General features: G+C 38.2%; 1 protein-coding gene across 4 annotated transcripts in view; it reads left to right on the top strand.

The window, feature by feature from the left end:
• The window catches only part of LOC128696349 (uncharacterized), a 48,156-nt gene extending 22,963 nt beyond the window's left edge, over nucleotides 1-25,193 (top strand). For 2 of the 4 annotated variants that reach the window (XM_070092379.1, XM_070092381.1), the window contains exons 8-13: nucleotides 456-578; nucleotides 6,756-6,859; nucleotides 7,643-7,802; nucleotides 14,340-14,494; nucleotides 18,555-19,134; nucleotides 23,526-25,193. In XM_070092379.1, coding sequence (XP_069948480.1) covers nucleotides 456-578; nucleotides 6,756-6,859; nucleotides 7,643-7,802; nucleotides 14,340-14,494; nucleotides 18,555-19,134; nucleotides 23,526-23,663 — 1,260 coding nt within the window. In that variant the 3' untranslated portion in view covers nucleotides 23,664-25,193. The other 2 variants (XR_011392922.1, XM_070092382.1) reach the window with 2 other exon arrangements.
• Nucleotides 25,194-25,723: the final 530 nt, after the last annotated feature.

The following is a 25,723-nucleotide window of genomic DNA, read 5'->3' as shown; positions in this document are numbered from 1 at the left end:
AGTTGCAAGTACAGGGGCCATGAAGGAAATGACAGTAGTAATTATATAACGGTGGGAGACGGCCGACTTGTTGAAAAAAAAAAAAAAAATGGTTTATATATGTACAGATTAAAAAAAGATACAGCATTTTTTCAGGTTGGTGTTATGTGTGTTGTGTGATAGAAAAATCATATTCCTATCTTTTTTTTTTTTTGGTTAATGACTGTCACACTGCATAAATGTTCAGTCCTTTTTCCAAACACCAAATGCTCCAAAACTCATCAATCTTGCTTTGAATTAACACACTTGATGGTAAATAAAATGATTTATGTGTATGGCAGATTTAGATAAACTGTTTTTTCTTAAATGCTGGTTATTTGACTTATTCCTATGAAAACACTAAATCAAGTTTGAATACCCTTGATTCAGTTTCCATATGGACCAATAAATAATTTAATTTTGTGCAAAATTTACAGGCATCTTTAGAGGAACAAGTGAAGGATCTGTCATCCCAGGTGACAGCCACCAGGAATGAACTTCACCATCACTACCAGGCCCAGCTAGAGGACTTGATGGGGAAGAAGTCCCAGAATCTCCAGGTAGTTCTACTTTTCATTGTTGCTAATGTCAATTTTTGTTTTCTTATGAGAAGAAATGATAATATACCTCCATTGATCTACATTCAAAGTTAAAGGAGCAGTTGGAAAACCAGGCAAGAAAATTAGATAAACACCTAAATTCATTGGACAGTAATGCTGAAGAATTCTGCAACTAATCAGTATCCTACCCATGATTTAATGCAGTAATTTATAAACTGAGAAAATGATTTTTGTTTTGTCTCATGAACATGTAAGATGGCAGGTAAATCTCTCAAACTTCTACTTGCTTGCAGTATATACTTTATTTTCCTGTGTTTATTAATAGCTCCTATTTCTGTGGTACTGTACAGGTGTCCCTCAGTTAATATGGTATGCAATAGATATTTGCCATTGGCCAGGAACACAGTGAAATCACATAAGCGAACCTGTTATAAGACAGAGGAGGGCCCTGCTTGTATGGCAGTTTAAGTTCCAGGCTACTGCTGTAAGGCAGATCACCCTTTTTTTCACTTTTAAATGCATATAAATCCCTGTTAACATGTTTACACTATCATATATTAAGTTAGCAAAAGAACTAGGCATAAAAAAAATAAAGTAAAATACACTCATTACTTACCTTAAAATATTTGTAGTCTTATTGTAGGTTGAGAGGCGAGTAGTATTTATTGTAGTAAGTCATGTGTGGTAGCCTGCTGGCAACCACACCTCACAATTATGTAAATTTGTCTTACTGTGTATACATTTTGTTATATATGTAAAGTTTTTCTTATATAATTTTGAAAAATGTAATAAATGGAGTAATGAAAATGCCTATAAAAATGTAACATATGACAGTTAAAGCCCCCCAGAGCAATTATTATTATTATGATGCTTATTGCCATCAACATACTTTACTCACTGAGTTTAATCATTTCTAACTTGGCATTTAACGTAAGAGGCTTACAACTCCTCTTTTTATCACAGCTACCCATACACCATCGTAAATGAGAGAAAACGAGTAAACGAGAGAGACTTGGAGCTCACGAAGTGTAAACAAACCGAGAGTGGATGGTCAGACAAGTGTGTAGTATTAATACCTGTCTACTTGCTGGTTGATACATATTCATTTTACACTGTGTACAAGTTGTCTTCATGTTGGTGCTGTAGAATACACAACAACACTCCCATTCTTATGCAACACACCTTTTTGAGAGTGAATGATGCTATTTATAAGTGAAGACATAAGAATGTTTTTCTACAGTTACCCGCTAGTAATACTGTACACAGTTTCTCTGGTGGTGATATTAGAGAAAATGTGTTATAGTAATTATTGTCGTACACTCCTTTACACCTGCCCGGCTACCACACCTCACAATTATGTTAATTTGTTTTACTATGAATTTTTTATTAACAAGTTGGCCATCTCTCACCGAAGCAGGGTGACCCAAAAAGAAAGAAAATCCCAAGAAAGAAAATACTTTCATCATCATCCAGCACTTTCACCTTACTCACACATAATCCTTGTTTTTGCAGAGGTGCTCAGAATACAACAGCTTAGAAGCATATACATATAAAGATACACAACATAGCCCTCCAAACTGCCCATATCCCAAACCCCCTCCTTTACAGTGCAGGCATTGTACTTCCCATTTCCAGGACTCAAGTCCGGCTATATAAAAATAACCGGTTTCCCTGAATCCTTTCACTAAATATTACCCTGCTCACACTCCAACAGCTCGTCAGGTCCCAAATACCATTGGTCTCCATTCACTCCTATCTAACACGCTCATGCACGCTTGCTGGAAGTCCAAGCCCCTTACCCACAAAACCACCTTTACCCCCTCCCTCCAACCTTTTTGAGGACGACCCCTACCCCGCCTTCCTTCCCTTCAGATTTATACGCTCTCTATGTCATTCTACTTTGATCCATTCTCTAAATGACCAAACCACCTCAACAACCCCTCTACAGCCCTCTGACTAATATACTTTTATTAACTCCACACCTTCTCCTAATTTCCACACTCCGAATTTTCTGCATAATATTTACACCACACATTGCCCTTAGACAGGACATCTCCACTGCCTCCAACCGCCTCCTTGCTGCAGCATTTACAACCCAAGCTTCACACCCATGTAAGAGTGTTGGTACCACTGTACTTTCATACATTTCCTTCTTTGCCTCCATAGATAATGTTTTATGTCTCCACATATACCTCAATGCACCACTCGCCTTTTTTCCTTCATCAATTCTATGATTAACCTCATCCTTCATAAATCCATCCGCTGACATGTCAACTCCCAAATATCTGAAAACATTCACTTCCATACTCCTCCTCCCCAATTTGATATCCAATTTTTCTTTATCTAAATCATTTGATACCCTCATCACCTTACTCTCTTCTATGCCCACTTTCAACTTTCTACCTTTACACACACTCCCAAACTCATCCACTAACCTTTGTAATTTTTCTTTAGAATCTCCCATAAGCACAGTATCATCAGCAAAAAGTAACTGTGTCAATTCCCATTTTGTATTTGAGTCCCCATAATTTAATCCCACCCCTCACCCGAACACCCTAGCATTTACTTCTTTTACAACCCCATCTATGAATATATTAAACAACCATTGTGACATTACACATCCCTGTCTAAGACTTACTTTTACTGGGAAGTAGTCTCCCTCTCTTCTACACACCCTAACCTGAGCCTCACTATCCTCATAAAAACTCTTTACAACATTTAGTAACTTACCACCTATTCCATATACTTGCAACATCTGCCACATTGCTCCCCTATTCACTCTATCATATGCCTTTTCTAAATCCACAAATGCAATAAAAATTTCCCTACCTTTATCTAAATAATGTTCACATATATGCTTCAATGTAAACACTTGATCTACACATCTACCCACTCTAAAACCTCTTTGCTCATCCGCAATCCTACATTCTGTCTTACCTCTAATTCTTTCAATAATAACCCTACCGTACACTTTTCCTGGTATACTCAGTAAACTTATTCCTCTATAATTTTTACAAGGAACCTTCCCCTCTTTCAACAGACTTATTCCCCTATAATTTTTATACTCTTTTCTCTCCTTTGCCTTTATACAAAGGAACTATGCATGCTCTCTGCCAGTCCCTAGGTACCTTACCCTCTTCCATACATTTATTAAATAAAAACACTAACCACTCCAAAACTATATCCCCACCTACCTTAACCCCTTGATTGTCACAACCCCAAATCCTGAGGTGTCTCCTGGTGTTGCAAAATCTCCCCCCCCCCCCCCCAAAAAAAAAAATTTATGAAATGACAGAGAATCTTTTCCCGATGGTAATGACACCAAAAGAACGAAATTTGATGGAAAACTGACAGAATTACACTCTCGCAAAGTTAGCGACCTCAGCGATATTTATGAATCGGCGATTTCGCCCACTTTGAGCCCTAATTTTCGCTAATTCCATTGTTCCAGTCGACCAAACTCATAGCTATTTCTTTAGAACTCCATTTTTTTCTATTGACTGAGTACAATAAACTGCCCATTTACCGATTTCAACTACCCAATAATGTGGTCAGAAATTTGCAATTTGGTCAATTTCACGAAAATTTAAAAATATGACAATTTCAAAATAGGGTCCAGAATGAACAATGCAGACATTCCTGGCTCTAAAATGACATTTTCTTTGTTCATCAGTCATGTCTCCAGGCCCCTCTGATATTACTCTTGCTTTCTATTTTGAATTTTTATTCAAACAAAAAATAGAAGATTTACTGTTATGCAGACTGCTGCAATATTGTAATAATTGTATAAATAATGTCAACCCATTTATGACTGCATATTAGAATGGCTACTTGGACATTTATTGGAAAATGACATCATTTGTTTACTTTTGAACAACGGCAAAAGTCAAACATTTCCCCTACTTTGAGCTCCATTTCAAGGTTCTTTTCATAGTAAAACCAATCAAAATCACCTCTATTTCTATAATATGTTTTCCATTCTATCAAATGAGACCAAGAAAACGAGAATACAACAATAAATACTATACAAAAATAGACCACAAAGTCGGCATTTTAATTAAAAAAAAATGGTCGGAGTTTTTTTTTTTTCCTCGTTATGCAATGCGTGCTGCAGGATTTTTTTTATATGGTGCACACAGACTTATTCTCTCGCATGTGGGCCTACCAGCTTTCTCCTGCTTGATTTGAAGTCGCTAGAATTTATGAGTATACATATGTCAAAAACGGTGGCTCGTAAGACGTATATATATGACCAAAACAGTCAAAGGGTTAAACGTTTCTATCTCTATCCCATCAATCTCGGCTGCTTTACCCCCTTTCATTCTACTCACTGCCCCATGCACTTCCTCCACACTCACAACTGGTTCTTCCTCACTCCTATAAGATGTTATCCCTCCTTGCCCTATACACGAAATCACAGCTTCCCTATCTTCATCAACATTTAACAATTTCTCAAAATATTCCCTCCATCTTCCTGATACCTTTAACTCTCCATTTAATAACTCTCCTCTCCTATTTTTAACTAACATATCTATTCGTTGCAACAATGCTAAATAGTGATTTTAATGTACCTGCACACCAGCACACAGTAGTATCTCAGCCCTAGATATACCTTGCTCACTGAGTTTAATAATCTCTAACTTTGCACTTAAAGTAAGAGCCTTACTACTACACTTTTTATGACAACTACCCTTAGACGTCATTGTAACACGAAAAAGAGTACAGCCTCTCCTCACTTAATGACGGAGTTCCGTTCCTAAGACCACACTGGTAAATGAATTCATCACTAAGCAAGGAACATGCTGTAATGGTAGTGGGTTTGTGTCATCCATTTTTGATATTGTTTTAATGTCACCTTTGCACTATTTTTAACATTTTTAGTATATTTTTAAATGTTTATACAATAATGTACTTTTTTTTTTCCAACAAGTCGGCCATCTCCCACCGAGGCAGGGTGACCCAAAAAGAAAGAAAATCCCCAAAAATAAAAACAAACTTTCATCATCATTCATCACTTTCACCTCACTCACATAATCACTGTCTTTGCAGAGGCACCCAGATACAACAGTTTAGAAGCACATATAAAGATATATAACATACCCCTCCAAACTGCCAATATCCCAAACCCATCCTTTAAAGTGAAGGCATTGTACTTCCCATTTCCATTACTCAAGTCCGGCCATATAAAAATAACTGGTTTCCCTGAATCCCATCACTAAATATTACCCTAATAATACTCCAACAGCTTGTCAGGTCCCAAAAACCATTTGTCTCCGTTCACTCCTATCTAACATGCTCACACATGCTTGCTTGAAGTCCAAGCCCCTCGCCCACAAAACCACCTTTACCCCCTCCCTCCAACCTTCTCTAGGACGACCCCTACCCCGCCTTCCTTCCCCTACAGATTTATACACTTTCCAAGTACTACTGTATATTGTAATAAACAGAATAGGAGAAATCAGCTCTAATATACATTATTTAGGTATGTACATGTATACTGGTCAGAAAGCCCATTGTAAGTCTGAGTCGTTGGTAAATGAGTACGTTGCAAAGTGAGGGGAGGCTGTATATATAAAATATGCAATAACTTTAAAACACTGGAAAGTTTCCAGACATAACTGGAAAAGACCTGGAGCTCACGTAGAATGTAAATAGAGTGAACAGATGGTGCATGGACATCGTAATAGCGAATCAGGAGCTGTATAAATGAATTTTTGGGTATACGTAATCTGAAATGTCCACATTAGTGAAGTGCCATAAGAGAAGAGCTGTAAAGCGGGGCCCTCCTGTAATAGCTAGGGATGTGTTCTTGAATTTTGCCAATTCCACATTTTTCTCACTCAGCTTTTTTTACCAAATGCATTTATGCTTTGTAAATATTCATTTCATACATGAATGAAGGTTTCACATTTTGGAGGGAAAAGAGTGATCAAGAACTGTAGCTTTATCATTTATATTGTGTTAGAACATGAGCTGTTGGCTCACTGGGGAAGAAAAGGAGAGTTATTAGTGAGGGATGGTGGTGGGTGGATAGCCTAGGAGCCATGACGGGAGGCCCCAGCTCTAGCTAAGGAGGACGACATGGGGTGGGTTGGCTGGGACCCCTGGATAGTGGCCTGGAAGATCAAGGTCAGCAATTGGTACTATATATTCATCACATAATGCTGTATATTACAGGATCAGTTAAACAAGCTGGAGATGAACATGAAAAAGAATCTTGAAGAGCAGCTAGATGTTCAGCGGAGTAGCCACAATCGTGTTTGCCTAGGCCTGCAAAAAGGGTGAGATGTAATATACAGGTATCTTCTTTGCCCTTGTGGTTTAATGGTGAAATGAATCAGCTTTGCTTTGATGATATTAAAAAATGTAGTAATGTATCCATACATTTTTATATAGATTTTTTTGTTAAGCTGATTCCTTGTATCATTTGTTTAAGGGTAGATACTTAAGAGATTGTTTAGTTAGGTCATTGAAGACTCTTAAGTTACATTCACTTGTTAGACGAAGAATGAGGGGAGACCTGATCGAAGTGTATAAGTGGAAGATAGGTATTAATAAAGGGGATATTAATAGGGTCTTGAGGATGTCTCTCCAAGAGAGAACCCGCAGTAATGGATTTAAATTAGATAAGTTTAGATTTAGAAAGGACATAGGAAAGTATTGGTTTGGAAATAGGGTAGTTGATGAGTGGAACAGTCTACCTAGTTGGGTTATTGAGGCTGGGACTTTGGGTAGTTTCAAATCTAGGTTGGATAAGTACATGAGTGGAAGGGGTTGGATTTGAGTGGGACTTTCACATCAGAGCTTATTTCTTGGGTGGCATTGAAAATTGGGTTGGGCAAATGTTTTGTTAGTGGGATGAATTGTAAAGGACCTGCCTAGTATGGGCCAGCAGGCCTCCTGTAGTGTTCCTCCTTTCTTATGTTCTTATGTTCTTAAATGAAAGAGGGATGATATGGAAGGATAGTTTGGACTGTGTAAGAAAGGCCATAAGGGAAGTTTAATATTATGTAATGATAGTAAACACATTAAATTTAAGTTTATAAGTAGTACATTTATTACAGATATGAAAAGAAAGTTAGGGAGTTAAATTCCTCTCATACGATGAAAATGGTGGAGCTACAGCAACAGTTAAAGATACTTGAAGAAGAAAATGGGAGACTTAAAGCTCAGCATCAGAGTATTGTCACAGCTGTATCCTCCATCCTGGGGGTGCAACCTGAGGTATGATAAGTTTGATACTAAAATCTGCATCTTGCCTATTTTATACTCAGAATTTAGTATTTATGTAGTTTGTTGATTGGTAAGGAATAAAATTATCTTGAAGGTAGGGGGGTGCCCCCCCCAAAGAAAAGGAAACTCTCGTTAAATTGCTGTCTTGCCCTAAGTGTGCAAACATCACAGTTTAAATAACCCTCTGGAGTCAGACAGTATTTAATATACTGCATGTGAAAGTAGACATACAATAAGGTATAATATAACAGAAGTTAAATAAATTACTTTGGGTATTTAGAGGAAACATGTTTTCTAGACTAGTTCTGGAGGTGGAAAAATAAAGGATTTTTACTTGGAAGGATGGATTTGGATGCTGCAGTTCAATGGATCATGTGAATTGTGATGTTGGTGTATTTCTGGAAAAAACTGCTAGGAAATGAGTGATGACAAGTGTGATTCCTTCTTTGGGTCACCCGTCTCTTGGGAAAAAGAATGGTGCAGTATGTTAAAAATCTATATTTGGGTTAAGGAAATCAAAACATTGCATGTGACATGTTCAGTGCAGTTGAGAAAAATGTGGTAGGTGTATAGTGGAGCAGCAGCCATGGAAAAGATGGCTAGATATGGTCAGTGTGAAACTGAGGTTTAGGAAGTTTACAAAGGAGAGTCACTAACTCTTATGCATATAAGACAATGCTGGTTATGGCATTTCATTAAGATGTTTCGTCCACCGGGGTTTATGAAGGATGAGGTTAACCATAAAATTGATGAAGGAAAAAAGGTGAGTGGTGCATTGAGGTATCTGTGGAAACAAAAAACATTATCAATGGAGGAAAAGAAGGGAAAGTATGAAAGCACATGTATTGTGGTACCAACGCTTATATGGATGTGAAGCTTGGGTTGTCAGTGCTGCAGCAAGGAGGCGGCTGGAGGCAGTGGAGATGTCCTGTCTAAGGGCAATGTTTTTTTTATTATTATTGTCACACTGGCCAATTCCCACCAAGGCTGGGTGGCCCGAAAAAGAAAAACTTTCACCATCATTCACTCCATCACTGCCTTGCCAGAAGGGTGCTTTACACTACAGTTTTTAAAACTGCAACATTAACACCCCTCCTTCAGGGCAATGTGTGGTGTAAATATTATGCAGAGAATTCAGAGTGTGGAAATTAGGAGAAGGTGTGGAGTTACTAAAAGTATTAGTCAGAGGGCTGAAGAGGGGTTGTTGAGGTGGTTTGGTCATTTAGAGAGAATGGATCAAAGTAGAATGACTTGGAGAGTGTATAAATCTGTAGGGGAAGGAAGGAGGGGTAGGGGTCATCCTCGAAAAGGTTGGAGGGAGGGGGGTAAAGGAGGTTTTGTGGGTGAGGGGCTTGGACTTCCAGCAAGCGTGCATGAGCATGTTAGATAGGAGTGAATGGAGAAGAATGGTTTTTGGGACCTGATGAGCTGTTGGAGTGTGAGCAGGGTAATATTTAGTGAAGGGATTTAGGGAAACCGGTTAGCTGGACTCAAGTCCTGGAAATGGGAGGTACAATGCCTGCACTTTAAAGGAGGGGTTTGGGATATTGACAGTTGGGAGGGACTTCTAAACTGTCGTATCTGAGCGCCTCTGCAAAGACAGTGATTATGTATGAGTGAGGTGGGAGACAGCCGACTTGTTGAAAAAAAAAAAAAAAAAAAAAAAAAGAGGGCAAGATGTAGGTATTTATATGGGTTGTAGAAAGATTCTGAGGTGAAAAAATGAGGTCATGTAGTTAATTATCATTTATAGTCTTCAGAGTTTTCACAAGGCTTGTTCTATTATCTAACCTTATCTGCTTGGTTAGCTGTGCACATGTGACTATATGACCTACTCCTTTCACCTTAGAGCCTCTCTACAACCTGCATACATGCCCATGTCTTGTTCCTTGTGTGAATTGATAAAGTGTGTGTGGTGGATGACGCATTTCCACAGTAAAATGACAATCCACATTTAGTCTTATTTACATACTGTCATTAGTCTACCATTGTAATACCACTGTAAATCATGTAGAGTAAAAGGACACAAGTGCAACTAATGTGACATTTATTGTGGCAACGTTTCGCTCTCCAGGAGCTTTATCAAGCCATTACAAACAATACATGGACACAGAGGGTATATAAAGGCTCAGAGTGAGGTGCAATACTAGTGAGGTAACATTTCGATGTTCACTAGTGGTAGTAGTAGTAGTAGTAGTGGTAGTGACAAAAGTAATACAATATGATAGAGCAATTAATTCGTACATGAGTAAAAGGATACAAAAGCTATTACTTGGGTAACATAAAAATAGGTTGGACAAATATAGACTGGAAAGATGCAGTTTGTTTCAGTGTTCACTCTCTGTAATGTGCTTTGTGTAGTATAACAGGAGAGACTATGTGATGGCAGGGTTTACTGTTTTCAGGAGGATTCTTGCTAAGACTTCGGAGATGGTGAAGCTGCCGTTGTTTTGTTTAACTGTATTCGAAACAGCGATCAGTGCTGATTCAAGGCACTTGCGTCTGTGGAAATTAGTTTCTTTGATCACTAATTGGGCGTCTCTGAATTTCATGAGATGATTGGTGGAATTTCGGTGTTGTACACAGGCGTTGTTCAAGTTATCGTTCCTACATGCGTAAATGTGTTCATTGAGGTGGGTGTCGAGGTTTCTTGCTGTTTCACCTACGTAAATCTTGTCACACCCTCCACAGGGTATAGTGTAAACTCCTGCATTGACTGGTTCGTGGTGCCTGGATTTTGTCCTGGTTAGATCCTTTATTGAAGTGCTAGAAGCGATGGCGACTCTGGTGTTAGCTTGTGAAAGTACTTTTGAGACGTTCAGTGCAACCTGGCTGTTGGGAAGAATTATAACTTTGTTGGGAGTGGTGTTGATGCATGGAGAATTAATGATCTGAAGAGCTCTTTTCTTGCAGTCTTTGATGAAAAAAGAAGGAAAATGTAACTCAGTGAATGTTTGGTGAATGTATGTACATTCCTCGTCAAGAAACTTAGGACTACAAATTCGGTATGCTCTTAGGAAAAACCCGATGATGATGCCTCTTTTGGTCTTGGTATCTTGACTGGAATAGAAGTGTGTGAGATCATTTTTATTGGTGGGTTTCCGATAAACTTGAAATCTTAGGTTGTTGTCTACTTTGTGAATGAGGACGTCGAGGAAAGGTAGCTTGTCATTAAGGATCTAACCAGGACAAAATCCAAGCACCACGAACCAGTCAATGCAGGAGTTTACACTATACCCTGTGGAGGCTGTGACAAGATTTACGTAGGTGAAACAGCAAGAAACCTCGACACCCGCCTCAATGAACACATTTACGCATGTAGGAACGATAACTTGAACAACGCCTGTGTACAACACCGAAATTCCACCAATCATCTCATGAAATTCAGAGACGCCCAATTAGTGATCAAAGAAACTAATTTCCGCAGACGCAAGTGCCTTGAATCAGCACTGATCGCTGTTTCGAATACAGTTAAACAAAACAACGGCAGCTTCACCATCTCCGAAGTCTTAGCAAGAATCCTCCTGAAAACAGTAAACCCTGCCATCACATAGTCTCTCCTGTTATACTACACAAAGCACATTACAGAGAGTGAACACTGAAACAAACTGCATCTTTCCAGTCTATATTTGTCCAACCTATTTTTATGTTACCCAAATAATAGCTTTTGTATCCTTTTACTCATGTACGAATTAATTGCTCTATCATATTGTATTACTTTTGTCACCACTACTACTACTACCACTAGTGAACATCGAAATGTTACCTCACTAGTATTGCACCTCACTCTGAGCCTTTATATACCCTCTGTGTCCATGTATTGTTTGTAATGGCTTGATAAAGCTCCTGGAGAGCGAAACGTTGCCACAATAAATGTCACATTAGTTGCACTTGTGTCCTTTTACATTACATATTGTCGGTAATTCTACCAACTTTATTACAAATCATGTAGAAGTAAAAGGTTTAGAGAGAGTGAAAGGACATGTATTTCTCAGCTGTTGACTCATTGTAGTTCAGTATGCAAAAATACTTAAGTAAAATAAAAGAATAAAAATTTTGGATTATTTTATGTGCACTTTTCATTATTGCCTGTTTGCTTCTTGGAAATAACCAAATGTAAGGGTGCAGTCTTTAGTGTTCTAAGATATGCACTTCATTATTGAGAGTCATTGCAATGATAGATTGGTTTATGCCTTGCACTTGTAATAGTCATTAACCCTTAACCTTAAACGGTCCAAATGTATACATACGTTCTCTCACGTAGCACCCCAAACGTATATATACGTTTCATTTGTCATTCATTCAACATTGGCACGATAGGCCTGAGGAGTCTAGACATGAGAGAATGGGTGTGTGCACTCACTGTGGACCATATGAAAAAAATTGGGGATGCCTGGGTACCACATGCTCCTTTTTCCTATAAAAAGAATTTTTTTTTTCTCTCAAAATATTTGGGGCGCTGCGCAGGTGAACGTATATATACGCTTGGACCGTTTAAGGGTTAAACTGTCCAAATGTAGATCTACTTTCGCTTGCGTAGCACTCCAAACTTAGATCTACGTTATTTTATGTGCTTTCTTATGGAGAAAATCAAGGTTGGAGTGCTATGCACGAAAATGTAGATCTACGTTTGGACAGTTGAAGGGTTAAAAGGTCTAGTGGCTGGCACAGGACTGAAAGGTAAACACCCTCTAAGGCCTGCTTGACCCTAGAAAAAAAAAAAGTGGCCTTCAGACTTATTCATTTAGGTCATCAATAAACCTCCCAATTTTATTTTTAACCTCCTGCCAAAGAAGCATATTGCTTGCAAATTGGCCATAGATCCATAGGGAAGGCTCAGCTTTAAAGTGAGGGGAAATGGAATATATTGTGTGTGCACACAGCAAGTGCTTGGGGCAGCTCTAAATCTTTGCAGCTATGGCTCCTTATCATTGGAAACTCCAGTCACCATGGCTCTTGGCATTAACACATTTTAACCCTTCCACCATCAAAATGTGGCTGCCTACAGGAAAGGTGGATAGGGGGGCAATATGGCAGATGTTGCAGGTGTATGGTATAGGAGGTAGGTTACTGAAAGCAGTGAAGAGTTTTTATGAGGATAGTGAGGCTCAGGTTAGAGTATGTAGGAGAGTGGGATTATTTCCCAGTAAAAGTAGGCCTTAGACAAGGATGGGTGATGTCACCATGGTTATTCAGTATATTTATAGATGGGGTAAGAGAAGTGAATGCGAGGGTCTTGGCAAGAAGCGTGGAGTTAAAAGATAAAGAATCAAACACAAAGTGGGAGTTGTCTAGAGTTGCTCTTTGCTGATGACACTGTGCTTTTTGGAAGATTCTGAAGAGAAGTTGCAGAGGTAGGTGGATGAATTTGGTAGGGTATGTAAAAGAAGAAAATTAAATGTGAATATAGGAAAGAGTAAGGTGATGAGGATAAAAAGATTAGGTGGCAAAAGATTGGGTATCAGATTGGAGGGAGAGAGTATGGAGGAGGTGAATGTATTCCGATATTTGGGAGTGGACATGTCAGCAGATGGGTCTATGAAGGATGAGGTGAACCATTGAATTGATGAGGGAAAAAGGGTGAGTGGTGCACTTCGGAGTCTGTGGAGACAAAGAACTTTGTCTGTGGAAGCAAAGAAGGGAATGTGTGAGAGTATAGTTGTACCAACACTCTTGTATAGGTGTGAAGCATGGGTGATAAATGTTGCAATGAGGAGGAGACTGGAGGCAGTGAAGATGTCATGTCTGAGGGCTATGTGTGGTGTGAATATAATGCAGAGAATTCATAGTTTGGAAATTAGGAGAAGGTATGGGATTACCAAAACTATTATCCAGAGGGCTGAGGAGGGGTTGAGGTGGTTCGGACATGTAGAGAGAATGGAACAAAACAGAATGACTTCGAGTGTGTATAAATCTGTAGTGGAGGAAAGGCGGGGTAGGGGTCGGCCTAGGAAGGGTTGGAGGGAGGGGGTAAAGGAGGTTTTGTGTGCGAGGGGCTTGGACTTCCAGCAAGCATGCGCGAGTGTATTTGATAGTGAATTGAGACAAATGGTTTTTAAGACTTGACGTGCTGTTGGAGTGTGAGCAAAGTAACATTTATGAAGGGATTCAGGGAAACCCTGAGTCCTGGAGATGGGAAATACAGTGTCTGCACTCTGAAGGAGGGGTGTTAATGTTGCAGTTTTATAACTGTAGTGTAAAGCACCCTTCTGGCAATACAGTGATAGAGTGAATGATGATGAAAGTTTTTCTTTTTCGGGCCATCCTGCCTTGGTGGGAATCGGCATGTGTTAATAATAATAACAACTTTTAGTAATAGTAAAGATCAAGTTTCAGAAAAAACTTACTTGTGGCATGTGTTAAAATATATATATATATAAAAAAATTGCACTATATGAGAATTACATGATTTTAAGGCACTTGTTGACAAAAAATGTAGAGAGCATAAACTTAATTAAACAACTTGTGTATACCCAGAACTACAAACTTTTTGGACTTGTCTCTATCACCTCATGACAATTGTTTCAGGATGCCATCAGCACACACGATCTCTCAAACAGACTAAAAACTAAATATCTTGAAGAACAGAGCAATAACTTAAGATGTAAGGTATCAAGTCGACCTGCCTCAGGTGCAAGTTCACGTGGGAAGTCTGCCTCTAAGAGTAGCAGTCGCCCTGCAAGGTATGTATACTGGTTCTTATGAAGTAGGAATGTTGCTGGTAAGTGGACATTATTTGCAGATTAAACCTTTGTTTGCAATCCTGCTATTCTGATAAAGGAATGTTGTAGCATTTGGATTATTTGAATATCTGTATACTTGTACCCTCTAAGGGAAAAGGGTGAAACACTTTAGATTCAAGGAGTTGGAACTACCATTCCCTTGGATCAAACCTGATTACCTTCCATTCCCCAGGTGCTGTATGACCCTGGTAGGTTTAACCTTTCTTCATGGATAAGAATAATACACTTGAATTGCTTCATAATTTGGGATCGAGTAGGAATTTTTGATCATTGGAGAACAATAGAATTAAGGATATGTTCCACTAAAGTTCATCTCTTGATAAATATAATTTTTTCTCTTTACCCTCCAGACAGCAACATCCCCACCCCTCCTTAAGAGTACAGGCACTGTACTTACCACATCCCCCAAGACCCAAGTCTGAATAACTGGTTTTTCCCTGAATCTTTTGATTAATGTTTTCTTCACACTCCAACAGCATGTCAAACCTTGTCTCCATTCATTTCACTCTTAATTTCCTCTCACATACCTCTACCACTCATTCCTTTCACTGTTGAGACTCCCTGCTCACAAACTTGCTCTCAGTGTGGAAGAATTAAAAAAGAAAAAAAATCTTATGAAATGATAGAGAATCTTTTCCCGATGGTAATGACACCAAAAGTACAAAATTTGATGGAAAACTTACAGAATTACTCTCTTATAAAGTTAGCGGTGTCGACGATGTGTAAGCATCGGTGATTTCACCCACTTTGAGCCCTATTTTTGGCCAATTCCATTGTTCCAGTCGATGAAATTCAGCTATTTTGCTAGAACTCCATTTGTCCTGTCTATTGAGTACAAGAAATCGCCCATTTACTGATTTCAAGTACCCAATAAAGTGATCAGAAATTGTAATTTGGACAATTTCATACACAATTCGAGTAAAGCCAATTCCAAAATAGGGTCCAGAATTAACAATACATTCCTAGGACTAAAATAATGTTTTCTCTGTTCTTTAGTCATGTCTTCAGGCCCCTCTTATATTACACTTGCTTTCCATTTTGAAGTTTTTATTCACATAAACAATAGATTTACTGTTATGCAGACTACTGCATTATGTAAAAATGGTATAAATAAAATCAGTGCATTTGTGAAAGGATATTAGACCTATCAGTTAACGTGTAGACACGTGATGTGATTTGTTTACTCTTGAACATCTGCAAAAATCGAACATTTCCACTACTTTCAGCTCAATTTCAAGGTACACTTTTAGTCAGTAACCCATTTGATATCTCCATTTCTGTAATATATCTTCCATTCTATCAAATGAGACCAAGAAAATGAGAATACAACCATAAATACCATACAAAAATACACTGCAAAGTCAGTGTTTTAAACCAAAAACACAAAGTTTTTTTTTTCCATTATGCACTGGGTGCTGCAGGATTTTTTTATACTGTGCATACTGACTACTCAGACCCATTCTCTCGTATGTAGGACTACAGCTTTCTCCTGCAAGATCTGAAGCCACTAGAATTTTGGCGTAATATTATGGGACCAACACTGGCTTGCAAGCTGTAATATTACGGGACCGACAGTGAAAGGGTTAAAACCTGTTTTACCCCTTCCTGGGACATTCCCTACCCCTCCTTCCTTCCACCCTGGATTTGTAAACTCCCTCTCATCTCCACTGCCTCCAGCTTCTTCAGTGCAACATTTAAAAAAACGTGTCTCACTCACAAAAAAGTGTTGGTACCACTATACTCTGGTACATTGCCCTTTTTGCCTCTATAGGTAAATTTCAACCGTCACCTCTACACAACACCTACTATTTTTCCCCCATATGTTCTGTGGTTCACTTTGTCTTTCATAGACCCGTCTGCTGATATATCTGCTTCCAAATATCTAAATCTAAATATGCTCACTTTCTCCATACTCCCTCCAATCTGATATTCAATATTTTATTGTCTAAAGTTTTTGTTAATCTCATCACCTTGCTCTTTTTATGGCTTACTTTTAATTTCCTTCTTTTCCTCACTCTTTCAGACTACTGCACTGACTTTCACAGTCTATACTAATATAAATAATGTTAATTAAAGGGCCCAAAATATGGAATTCTGCCAGAGATCTCCACAACCACTTAGTCAACTAGCATTTTCAAGTATATAGCAAGAACTAATAGAATATTCAGTTCTCTTGTATTCACTGTAAACTCTTAAATTTTAAATTACACTCACCTAAGTGACCACATGTACAAAATTATTCATACTGTCATTGCCTTATTAATCTTAAGTTAGTCTTAAGTTTGCCTGAAATGCTCTGCATGTAAAGGGGCTTTCGGCATGTACACCCAATTGTTATACTCCTTTGTATAAACATGTATCATGCTGAAATAAGCATCTTATTCTTATCTCTCTTCTGAATCTCCCAAAAGTGCTGTCATTGAAAAAAAAGTAATTGTGACAATTCCCACTTCATATCAGACTCCAATCTCGCATTTCTCTCCAACACAATAGTACATGAACATTAAAATGGTATAAAATACCGACAGATTGTTAGGTAAGACACATATGCAACAGTTAGGTATCTTTATTTCGAAACGTTTCGCCTACACAGTAGGCTTCTTCAGTCGAGTACAGAAAAGTTGATAGAAGCAGAAGATACTTGAAGACGATGTAATCAGTCCATCACCCTTAACTTTAAGGGTGATGGACTGATTACATCGTCTTCAAGTATCTTCTGCTTCTATCAACTTTTCTGTACTCGACTGAAGAAGCCTACTGTGTAGGCGAAACGTTTCGAAATAAAGATACCTAACTGTTGCATATGTGTCTTACCTAACAATAGTACATATTCATTTTTTGTGATCCCATCTATGAGTAGTGGAACCTCGGTATTGAACAGCTCTGTATTTGAACGCTTAGTTCGTTAAACAAATCGCTCAGTAGTCGACTGTTTTCTCTACACTCTACCAAAGAAACACGACCTGCCAGAACTTTGCTGTAAACTATTTTGTGTTTCTTTGTATTTTTTTTTTTATATTGTATAAATAAATCACCATGGGGCCTAAGAGGGTTAGTGATAACAGCCAACCAAAAAGAAAATTGGCTGGGAAAAAATTAATTCTGTACTCGAACAGATAGGCACTCAAACAGCCTTCTGGAATCATTTAAGTTCGAGTGCCGAGGTTCCACTGTATACAGACATCTCTTAAGGGCTACTGATTCTTCTTTCAACACACCGGCCGTATCCCACCGAGGTGGGGTGGCCCAAAAGGAAAAATGAAAGTTTCTCCTTTCAAATTTAGTAATACATACAGGAGAAGGGGTTACCAGCCCCTTGCTCCTGGCATTTCTGTCGCCTCTTACGACATGCATGGCTTATGGAGGAAGAATTCTGTTCCACTTCCCCATGGACATAAGAGGAAATAAACAAGAACAAGAACTAGAAAGAAAATAGCAGAAAACCCAGAGGGGTGTGTATATATATATATGCTTGTATATGTATGTGTAGTGTGACCTAAGTGTAAGTAGAAGTAGCAAAACGTACCTGAAATCTTGCATGTTTATGAGACAGACAAAAGACACCAGCAATCCTACCATCATGTAAAACAATTACAGGCTTTTGTTTCACACTCGCTTGGCAGAACGGTAGTACCTCCCTGGGCAGTTGCTGTCTACCAACCTACTACCTAGGGACTACTGATACCTTTACTGGAAAATAATTCCCTTCTTCCCTACATGCCCTAACTTAAGGCTCACTTTCTTTATAAAACTCCTTACTGCTTTTAGTAACCTATCTACCATCTATTCTATACATTGACCACACTGAACCTCTATCCACCCTATCATATTCCTCTTTTAAACTTTTTGTGAAGACATGAAACTTCATTATTTAGGCATAGGGCACGATACGTTATCTGTAGTTCTATTCAAAAATGTTTCGTCACAATCTTAATGAGGTGAGCTTAAGTTAAGAATTGATGCCGTGTCATTTTGAATAATTCACATCCTCTCTTTACAGTGGCAAGAGTGCCAGAGATGTGCCTCGTCTTGGCCTCAGAAGCTCATCCTCCAGTGATTCTGATGCAAGTGTGTTTCAGGAGGGCAGACAGACAGTAAGACACATACATGGAGGGTCTCTGCATACTCTCACTGCTAACTCAAGCTTGGATACTGGCAATAATGGCAAACTTTGGAATCCAAGAAATGGAAATATAGCTGGGCTACTTGGGCCAAGTAATTGTAACATTAATTTTTTAATTAACGATTCAGACAGGGAATATAGATCGCTTCCAGATCTTCAAACTAAATCTAAGCTAGTAAATAATCTTCCCACTGAAATGGCTATGGTTGGATTGAGTCAGACACGTCAGAAGAAACAGTTTTCAGCTGAAAATAGTAACCCGAGAGGGAAGGTTATACCTGATGAAACAAGAGCTAGACATGGGAATACAAGCCATCAAGACATTTCAAACAGGCCCATTCATCCATTATACACAAAGAAAATCTTTAAAGCTTCAGAAATTATCCAAGCTAGTGATTTTACAGATGGAGAACTGCAAGACCAGGAGATGGAAAAAATGCTTAAAGACTTAAAAATGGTAATTATTACATTATGTTCAAATTTTTGAAATAGTAAATATGGGTAAAATTTGGTGCTTTTCGTGAATAATAATTGATGTAGAGAACTACTGTACTATTTGTCTTTGTTTTTATTATTATTATTATCACACTGGCCGATTCCCACCAAGGCAGGGTGGCCCGAAAAAGAAAAACTTTCACCATCATTCACTCCATCACTGTCTTGCCAGAAGGGTGCTTTACACTACAGTTTTTAAACTGCAACATTAACACCCCTCCTTCAGAGTGCAGGCACTGTACTTCCCATCTCCAGGACTCAAGTCCGGCCTGCCGGTTTCCCTGAACCCCTTCATAAATGTTACTTTGCTCACACTCCAACAGCACGTCAAGTATTAAAAACCATTCGTCTCCATTCACTCTTATCAAACACGCTCACGCACGCCTGCTGGAAGTCCAAGCCCCTCGCACACAAAACCTCCTTTACCCCCTCCCTCCAACCTTTCCTAGGCTGACCCCTACCCCGCCTTCCTTCCACTACAGACTGATACACTCTTGAAGTCATTCTGTTTCGCTCCATTCTTTCTACATGTCTGAACCACCTCAACAACCCTTCCTCAGCCCTCTGGACAACAGTTTTGGTAATCCCGCACCTCCTCCTAACTTCCAAACTACGAATTCTCTGCATTATATTCACACCACACATTGCCCTCAGACATGACATCTCCACTGCCTCCAGCCTTCTCCTCGCTGCAACATTCATCACCCATGCTTCACACCTATATAAGAGTGTTGGTAAAACTATACTCTCATACATTCCCCTCTTTGCCTCCAAGGACAAAGTTCTTTGTCTCCACAGACTCCTAAGTGCACCACTCACCCTTTTCCCCTCATCAATTCTATGATTCACCTCATCCTTCATAGACCCATCCGCTGACACGTCCACTCCCAAATATCTGAATACATTCACCTCCTCCATACTCTCTCCCTCCAATCTGATATCCAATCTTTCATCACCTAATCTTTTTGTTATCCTCATAACCTTACTCTTTCCTGTATTCACTTTTAATTTTCTTCTTTTGCACACCCTACCAAATTCATCCACCAATCTCTGCAACTTCTCTTCAGAATCTCCCAAGAGCACAGTGTCATCAGCAAAGAGCAACTGTGACAACTCCCACTTTATGTGTGATTCCTTATCTTTTAACTCCACGCCTCTTGTCAAGACCCTCGCATTTACTTCTCTTACAACCCCATCTATAAATATATTAAACAACCACGGTGACATCACACATCCCTGTCTAAGGCCTACTTTTACTGGGAAATAATTTCCCTCTTTCCTATTTACTCTAACTTGAGCCTCACTATCCTCGTAAAAACTCTTCACTGCTTTCAGTAACCTACCTCCTACACCATACACCTGCAACATCTGCCACATTGCCCCCTATCCACCCTGTCATACACCTTTTCCAAATCCATAAATGCCACAAAGACCTCTTTAGCCTTATCTAAATACTGTTCACTTATATGTTTCACTGTAAACACCTTGTCCACACACCCCCTACCTTTCCTAAAGCCTCCTTGTTTATCTGCTATCCTATTCTCAGTCTTACTTTTAATTCTTTCAATAATAACTCTACCATACACTTTACCAGGTATACTCAACAGACTTATCCCCCTATAATTTTTGCACTCTCTTTTGTCCCCTTTGCCTTTATACAAAGGAACTATGCATGCTCTCTGCCAATCCCTAGGTACCTTACCCTCTTCCATACATTTATTAAATAATTGCACCAACCACTCCAAAACTATATCCCCACCTGCTTTTAACATTTCTATCTTTATCCCATCAATCCCGGCTGCCTTACCCCCTTTCATTTTACCTACTGCCTCACGAACTTCCCCCACACTCACAACTGGCTCTTCCTCACTCTTACAAGATGTTATTCCTCCTTGCCCTATACACGAAATCACAGCTTCCCTATCTTCATCAACATTTGACAATTCCTCAAAATATTCCCTCCATCTTCCCAATACCTCTAACTCTCCTATTTTTAACTGACAAATCCATTTGTTCTCTAGGCTTCCTTAACTTGTTAATCTCACTCCAAAACTTTTTCTTATTTTCAACAAAATTTGTTGATAACATCTCACCCACTCTCTCATTTGCTCTCTTTTTACATTGCTTCACCACTCTCTTAACCTCTCTCTTTTTCTCCATATACTCTTCCCTCCTTGCATCACTTCTACTTTGTAAAAACTTCTCATATGCTAACTTTTTCTCTCTTACTACTCTCTTTACATCATCATTCCACCAATCGCTCCTCTTCCCTCCCGCACCCACTTTCCTGTAACCACAAACTTCTGCTGAACACTCTAACACTTCATTTTTAAACCTACCCCATACCTCTTCGACCCTATTGCCTATGCTCTCATTAGCCCATCTATCCTCCAATAGCTGTTTATATCTTTCCCTAACGCCTCCTCTTTTAGTTTATAAACCTTCACCTCTCTCTTCCCTGATGCTTCTATTCTCCTTGTATCCCATCTACCTTTTACTCTCAGTGTAGCTACAACTAGAAAGTGATCTGATATATCTGTGGCCCCTCTATAAACATGTACATCCTGAAGTCTACTCAACAGTCTTTTATCTACCAATACATAATCCAACAAACTACTGTCATTTTGCCCTACATCATATCTTGTATACTTATTTATCCTCTTTTTCTTAAAATATGTATTACCTATAACTAAACCCCTTTCTATACAAAGTTCAATCAAAGGGCTCCCATTATCATTTACACCTGACACCCCAAACTTACCTACCACACCCTCTCTAAAAGTTTCTCCTACTTTAGCATTCAGGTCCCCTACCACAATTACTCTCACTTGGTTCAAAGGCTCCTATACATTCACTTAACATCTCCCAAAATCTCTCTCTCTCCTCTGCATTCATCTCTTCTCCAGGTGCATACACGCTTATTATGACCCACTTCTCGCATCCAACCTTTACTTTAATCCACATAATTCTTGCATTTACACATTCATATTCTCTTTTCTCCTTCCATAACTGATCATTCAACATTACTGCTACCCCTTCCTTTGCTCTGACTCTCTCAGATACTCCAGATTTAATCCCATTTATTTCCCCCCACCGAAACTTCCCTACCCCCTTCAGCTTTGTTTCGCTTAGGGCCAGGACATCCAACTTCTTTTCATTCATAACATCAGCAATCATCTGTTTGTTGTCATCTGCACTACATCCACGCACATTCAAGCATCCCAGTTTTATAAAGTTTTTCTTCTTCTCTTTTTTAGTAAATGTCTACAGGAGAAGGGGTTACTAGCCCATTGCTCCCGGCATTTTAGTCGCCTCATACGACACGTACGGCTTACGGAGGAAAGATTCTTTTCCACTTCCCCATGGACAATAGAAGAAATAAAGAAGAACAAGAGCTATGTAGAAAAAGGAGAAAAACCTAGATGTATGTATATATATATGCATGTGCATGTCTGTGAAGTGTGACCAAAGTGTAAGTTGGAGTAGCAAGATATCCCTGTTATCTAGCATGTTTATGAGACAGAAAAAGACACCAGCAATCCTACCATCATGCAAAACAGTTACAGGTTTCTGTTTCACAGTCATCTGGCAGGACGGTAGTACGTACTTCCCTGGGTGGTTGCTGTCTACCAACCTACTACAAATAAAATAAATGTGTTTATTTATCAAAACTAAAATTTACATCTGCCTAGCACTTGCAAAGTAACCACTGATACTCATATGCTAAAAAAATTGCTCTAGACACTGACCATAGTACTTGAATGTCAACTTGAACATTGACTGTAGGCCCCAAAAGTCTTACTTTAATCATACATGCTTGTCTCTCAACTATGCCACAATCATAATGGACTCCTATGGTCATCTCATGTGTGGCTTACCCAGTCATTGTAATCATACCTTAATTATTCTAGGTACCTGAAAGCACATCTTGATTTTCAGTCTCTTAATGTTCTATGTTCACTCAGCTGACTCTTCTCTCAAAAGTACCATTTTTAATATTGGTGTATAGCCATTTTTGTCAGAACCATCTGTTACACAATCATAATTTCTCTTTGTAATCATGTGTGACCTTTACCCTAATTGCCCTTGTGTCCCATACATATAATTTGTTTTCCTTCTGATTTATGTTCTCCAAGGGTAGAACCATGGCCAATTATTACAGAACAAAGGTGCCTACAGATGACAGTAATATGATTCCTAAGTTTAACTGTAGATATCCAATCTAAAAAAATGAATATCCAACTTTAGTAAATAATGAAATGGCTAATATGTTTTGTCTATAATGAGAAAAAGATTTCTTAGATCTCCATGGAGACAGTGAGGTTTAAACTGTTTTGGGATATTTAATTTCAGGGAAAAACTACTGTTAAAGCATCAGGCAGTGAAGCTCCCACTCATGACACTTCCTTTGATCAAGACCCAGCAAACATTACCTTAAACAAGCTGAATGAAGTGTCTATGCTGCTTTCCCGATATGTTTCCCAGTCTTAACGAAGCTTGTTATTTCTCGTTGCTATGAAATTTATAAAGTAAGTTCTGGTTGTTTATAATATTAGCCACTTCAGATTTGTCATTCTTCATTGTGATGTGTTTTCGTATTTTTTTAAGATTAGAATTTACTACAGTTGTTTACTTCGAATGTTAATATTGAGATTGCAAATTAAATTTTACACTGAAGCTATTGGTCTTGTAAATTTTATATTATAATAGTCAGCTCTTATAAAGCTCTTCTATTTAGTACAGTTTTTCATGTGATTGAAAAAGTCCATAAAAAATTGACAGCCTCTCCATGAACTATTCAGTATTGGATGTACATTTTTCCAGTTGCATTTACAAAAAAATTGCACTATATAGAGGAGGTTTATGAGAGATGATTGTATGTAAGAATGTTTGCTATCCAATGATATTTGCCTTCATATTTTTCAGTGGAATAATGTCATATTTTTTAAGTTTTGCTTTCTCTTTTTCTCGTCATGAAAGTGAAAAATAGAAAAAGATTTTTGTCTGCCTTTCAAATTACATATTTATTTATCATATAATTTTACTGATATGTAGATAAGTATTCACTGCAGTTACTTTATGCTTTTAAGCATCAATTTTATCTTTTAATCAACTCATGAAATTGTAACAACATATTTGTAACCCTTTGCAAGACAGTAGTAAACCTTGCATGGGGTTGAATCCTGACCATTCTGCGAGTTATTCTTTAATTGTTTTCAGAAATAGTTGAGCATATGATTTTTCACCATGATGTTGGCATTAATCTACATACATATAATCTAGCACATTGTATAACCTGATTGTAGATTTGTCTTTCTAGTCATGTTGCAGTTGTAATTTTCTACTTCGGATTTTGCATCTAATAGTTGTCAATTTCTTAACGGTTAGGGAGAATTTCTTTGTAATTGTGTTTCAAGCATATTACAAGTTAATTTTCTGTTTCCTTTATCAAATGTACTTTTTATCATTCTATGTTTGATACCAGTTTTGCCTTTGTTACTTATCAGGTTAGGCTCTGAAATATGGCTATGCCCCATTTTGTTTGTAATTGTATATATGCTATTGTTTATTATCACTTTTCTTTAATGGGGATGAGCGGCTGGATCTGGACAGAAAATTGTGAAAAATTGGTGAAATTTTATTAATAAAGAAGCATTCTTGGCAGTACACTTATGGATCTAAAATGTAAATCCTAATTAGAATAGTTGTATTGGTATTTTGGAGGGTCATTTGATGCTTGGGCTATGCAGTAAAGTGATATATGTTCTTTCACATCTTGAACACCGGTAAATATAGTTAACTCCACAAGAATGAGTACTTGAATTGCATCCTCTAAAAATAGGAAATGTTTTTAACATCACAAATTCGTTAGATTTTATAATATCCCGAGATTTTCAGCTATTTTTTATACATAAAAAATATGATATAGCTTGTATTTAGATTTTAAGGTATACTGTATTTGTATAAGGTATTTTGTATATTCTTTTTTACACTTTTTAAATAAAATTCTATCAATTAATACTAATATTTTATTGTAACCTTTGAATAAGAAGTAGATGAAAGACTAATCGCTCTTAGGTGCTTGCATGTTACATCGGAGTGAAGAAAAGTAATTTTAATAACATATGGGGTTGTAAAGAAGTAAATGCTAGGGTGTTGGGGAGAGGGGTGGGATTAAATTATGGGGAATCAAATACAAAATGGGAGTTAACACAGTTACTTTTTGCTGATGATACTGTGCTTATGGGAGATTCTAAAGAAAAGTTGCAAAGGTTAGTGGACGAGTTTGGGAGTGTGTGTAAAGGTAGAAAGTTGAAGGTGAAAATACAAGAGTAAGGTGATGAGGGTATCAAATGATTTAGATAAAGAAAAATTGGATATCAAATTGGAGAGGAGTAGTATGGAAGAAGTGAATGTTTTCAGATATTTGGGAGTTGACGAGTTGACGTGAGGTTAACCATAGAATTGATGAAGGAAAAAAAGTGAGTGGTGCGTTGAGGTATATTTTTTTTTATTATTATCACACTGGCCGATTCCCACCAAGGCAGGGT

Source organism: Cherax quadricarinatus, chromosome 39 (genome assembly GCF_038502225.1).
Source record: "Cherax quadricarinatus isolate ZL_2023a chromosome 39, ASM3850222v1, whole genome shotgun sequence".
Lineage (NCBI taxonomy): Eukaryota > Metazoa > Arthropoda > Malacostraca > Decapoda > Parastacidae > Cherax > Cherax quadricarinatus.
Note: the sequence above shows the minus strand (reverse complement) of the source record. Positions and strands in the feature narration are given on the sequence as shown.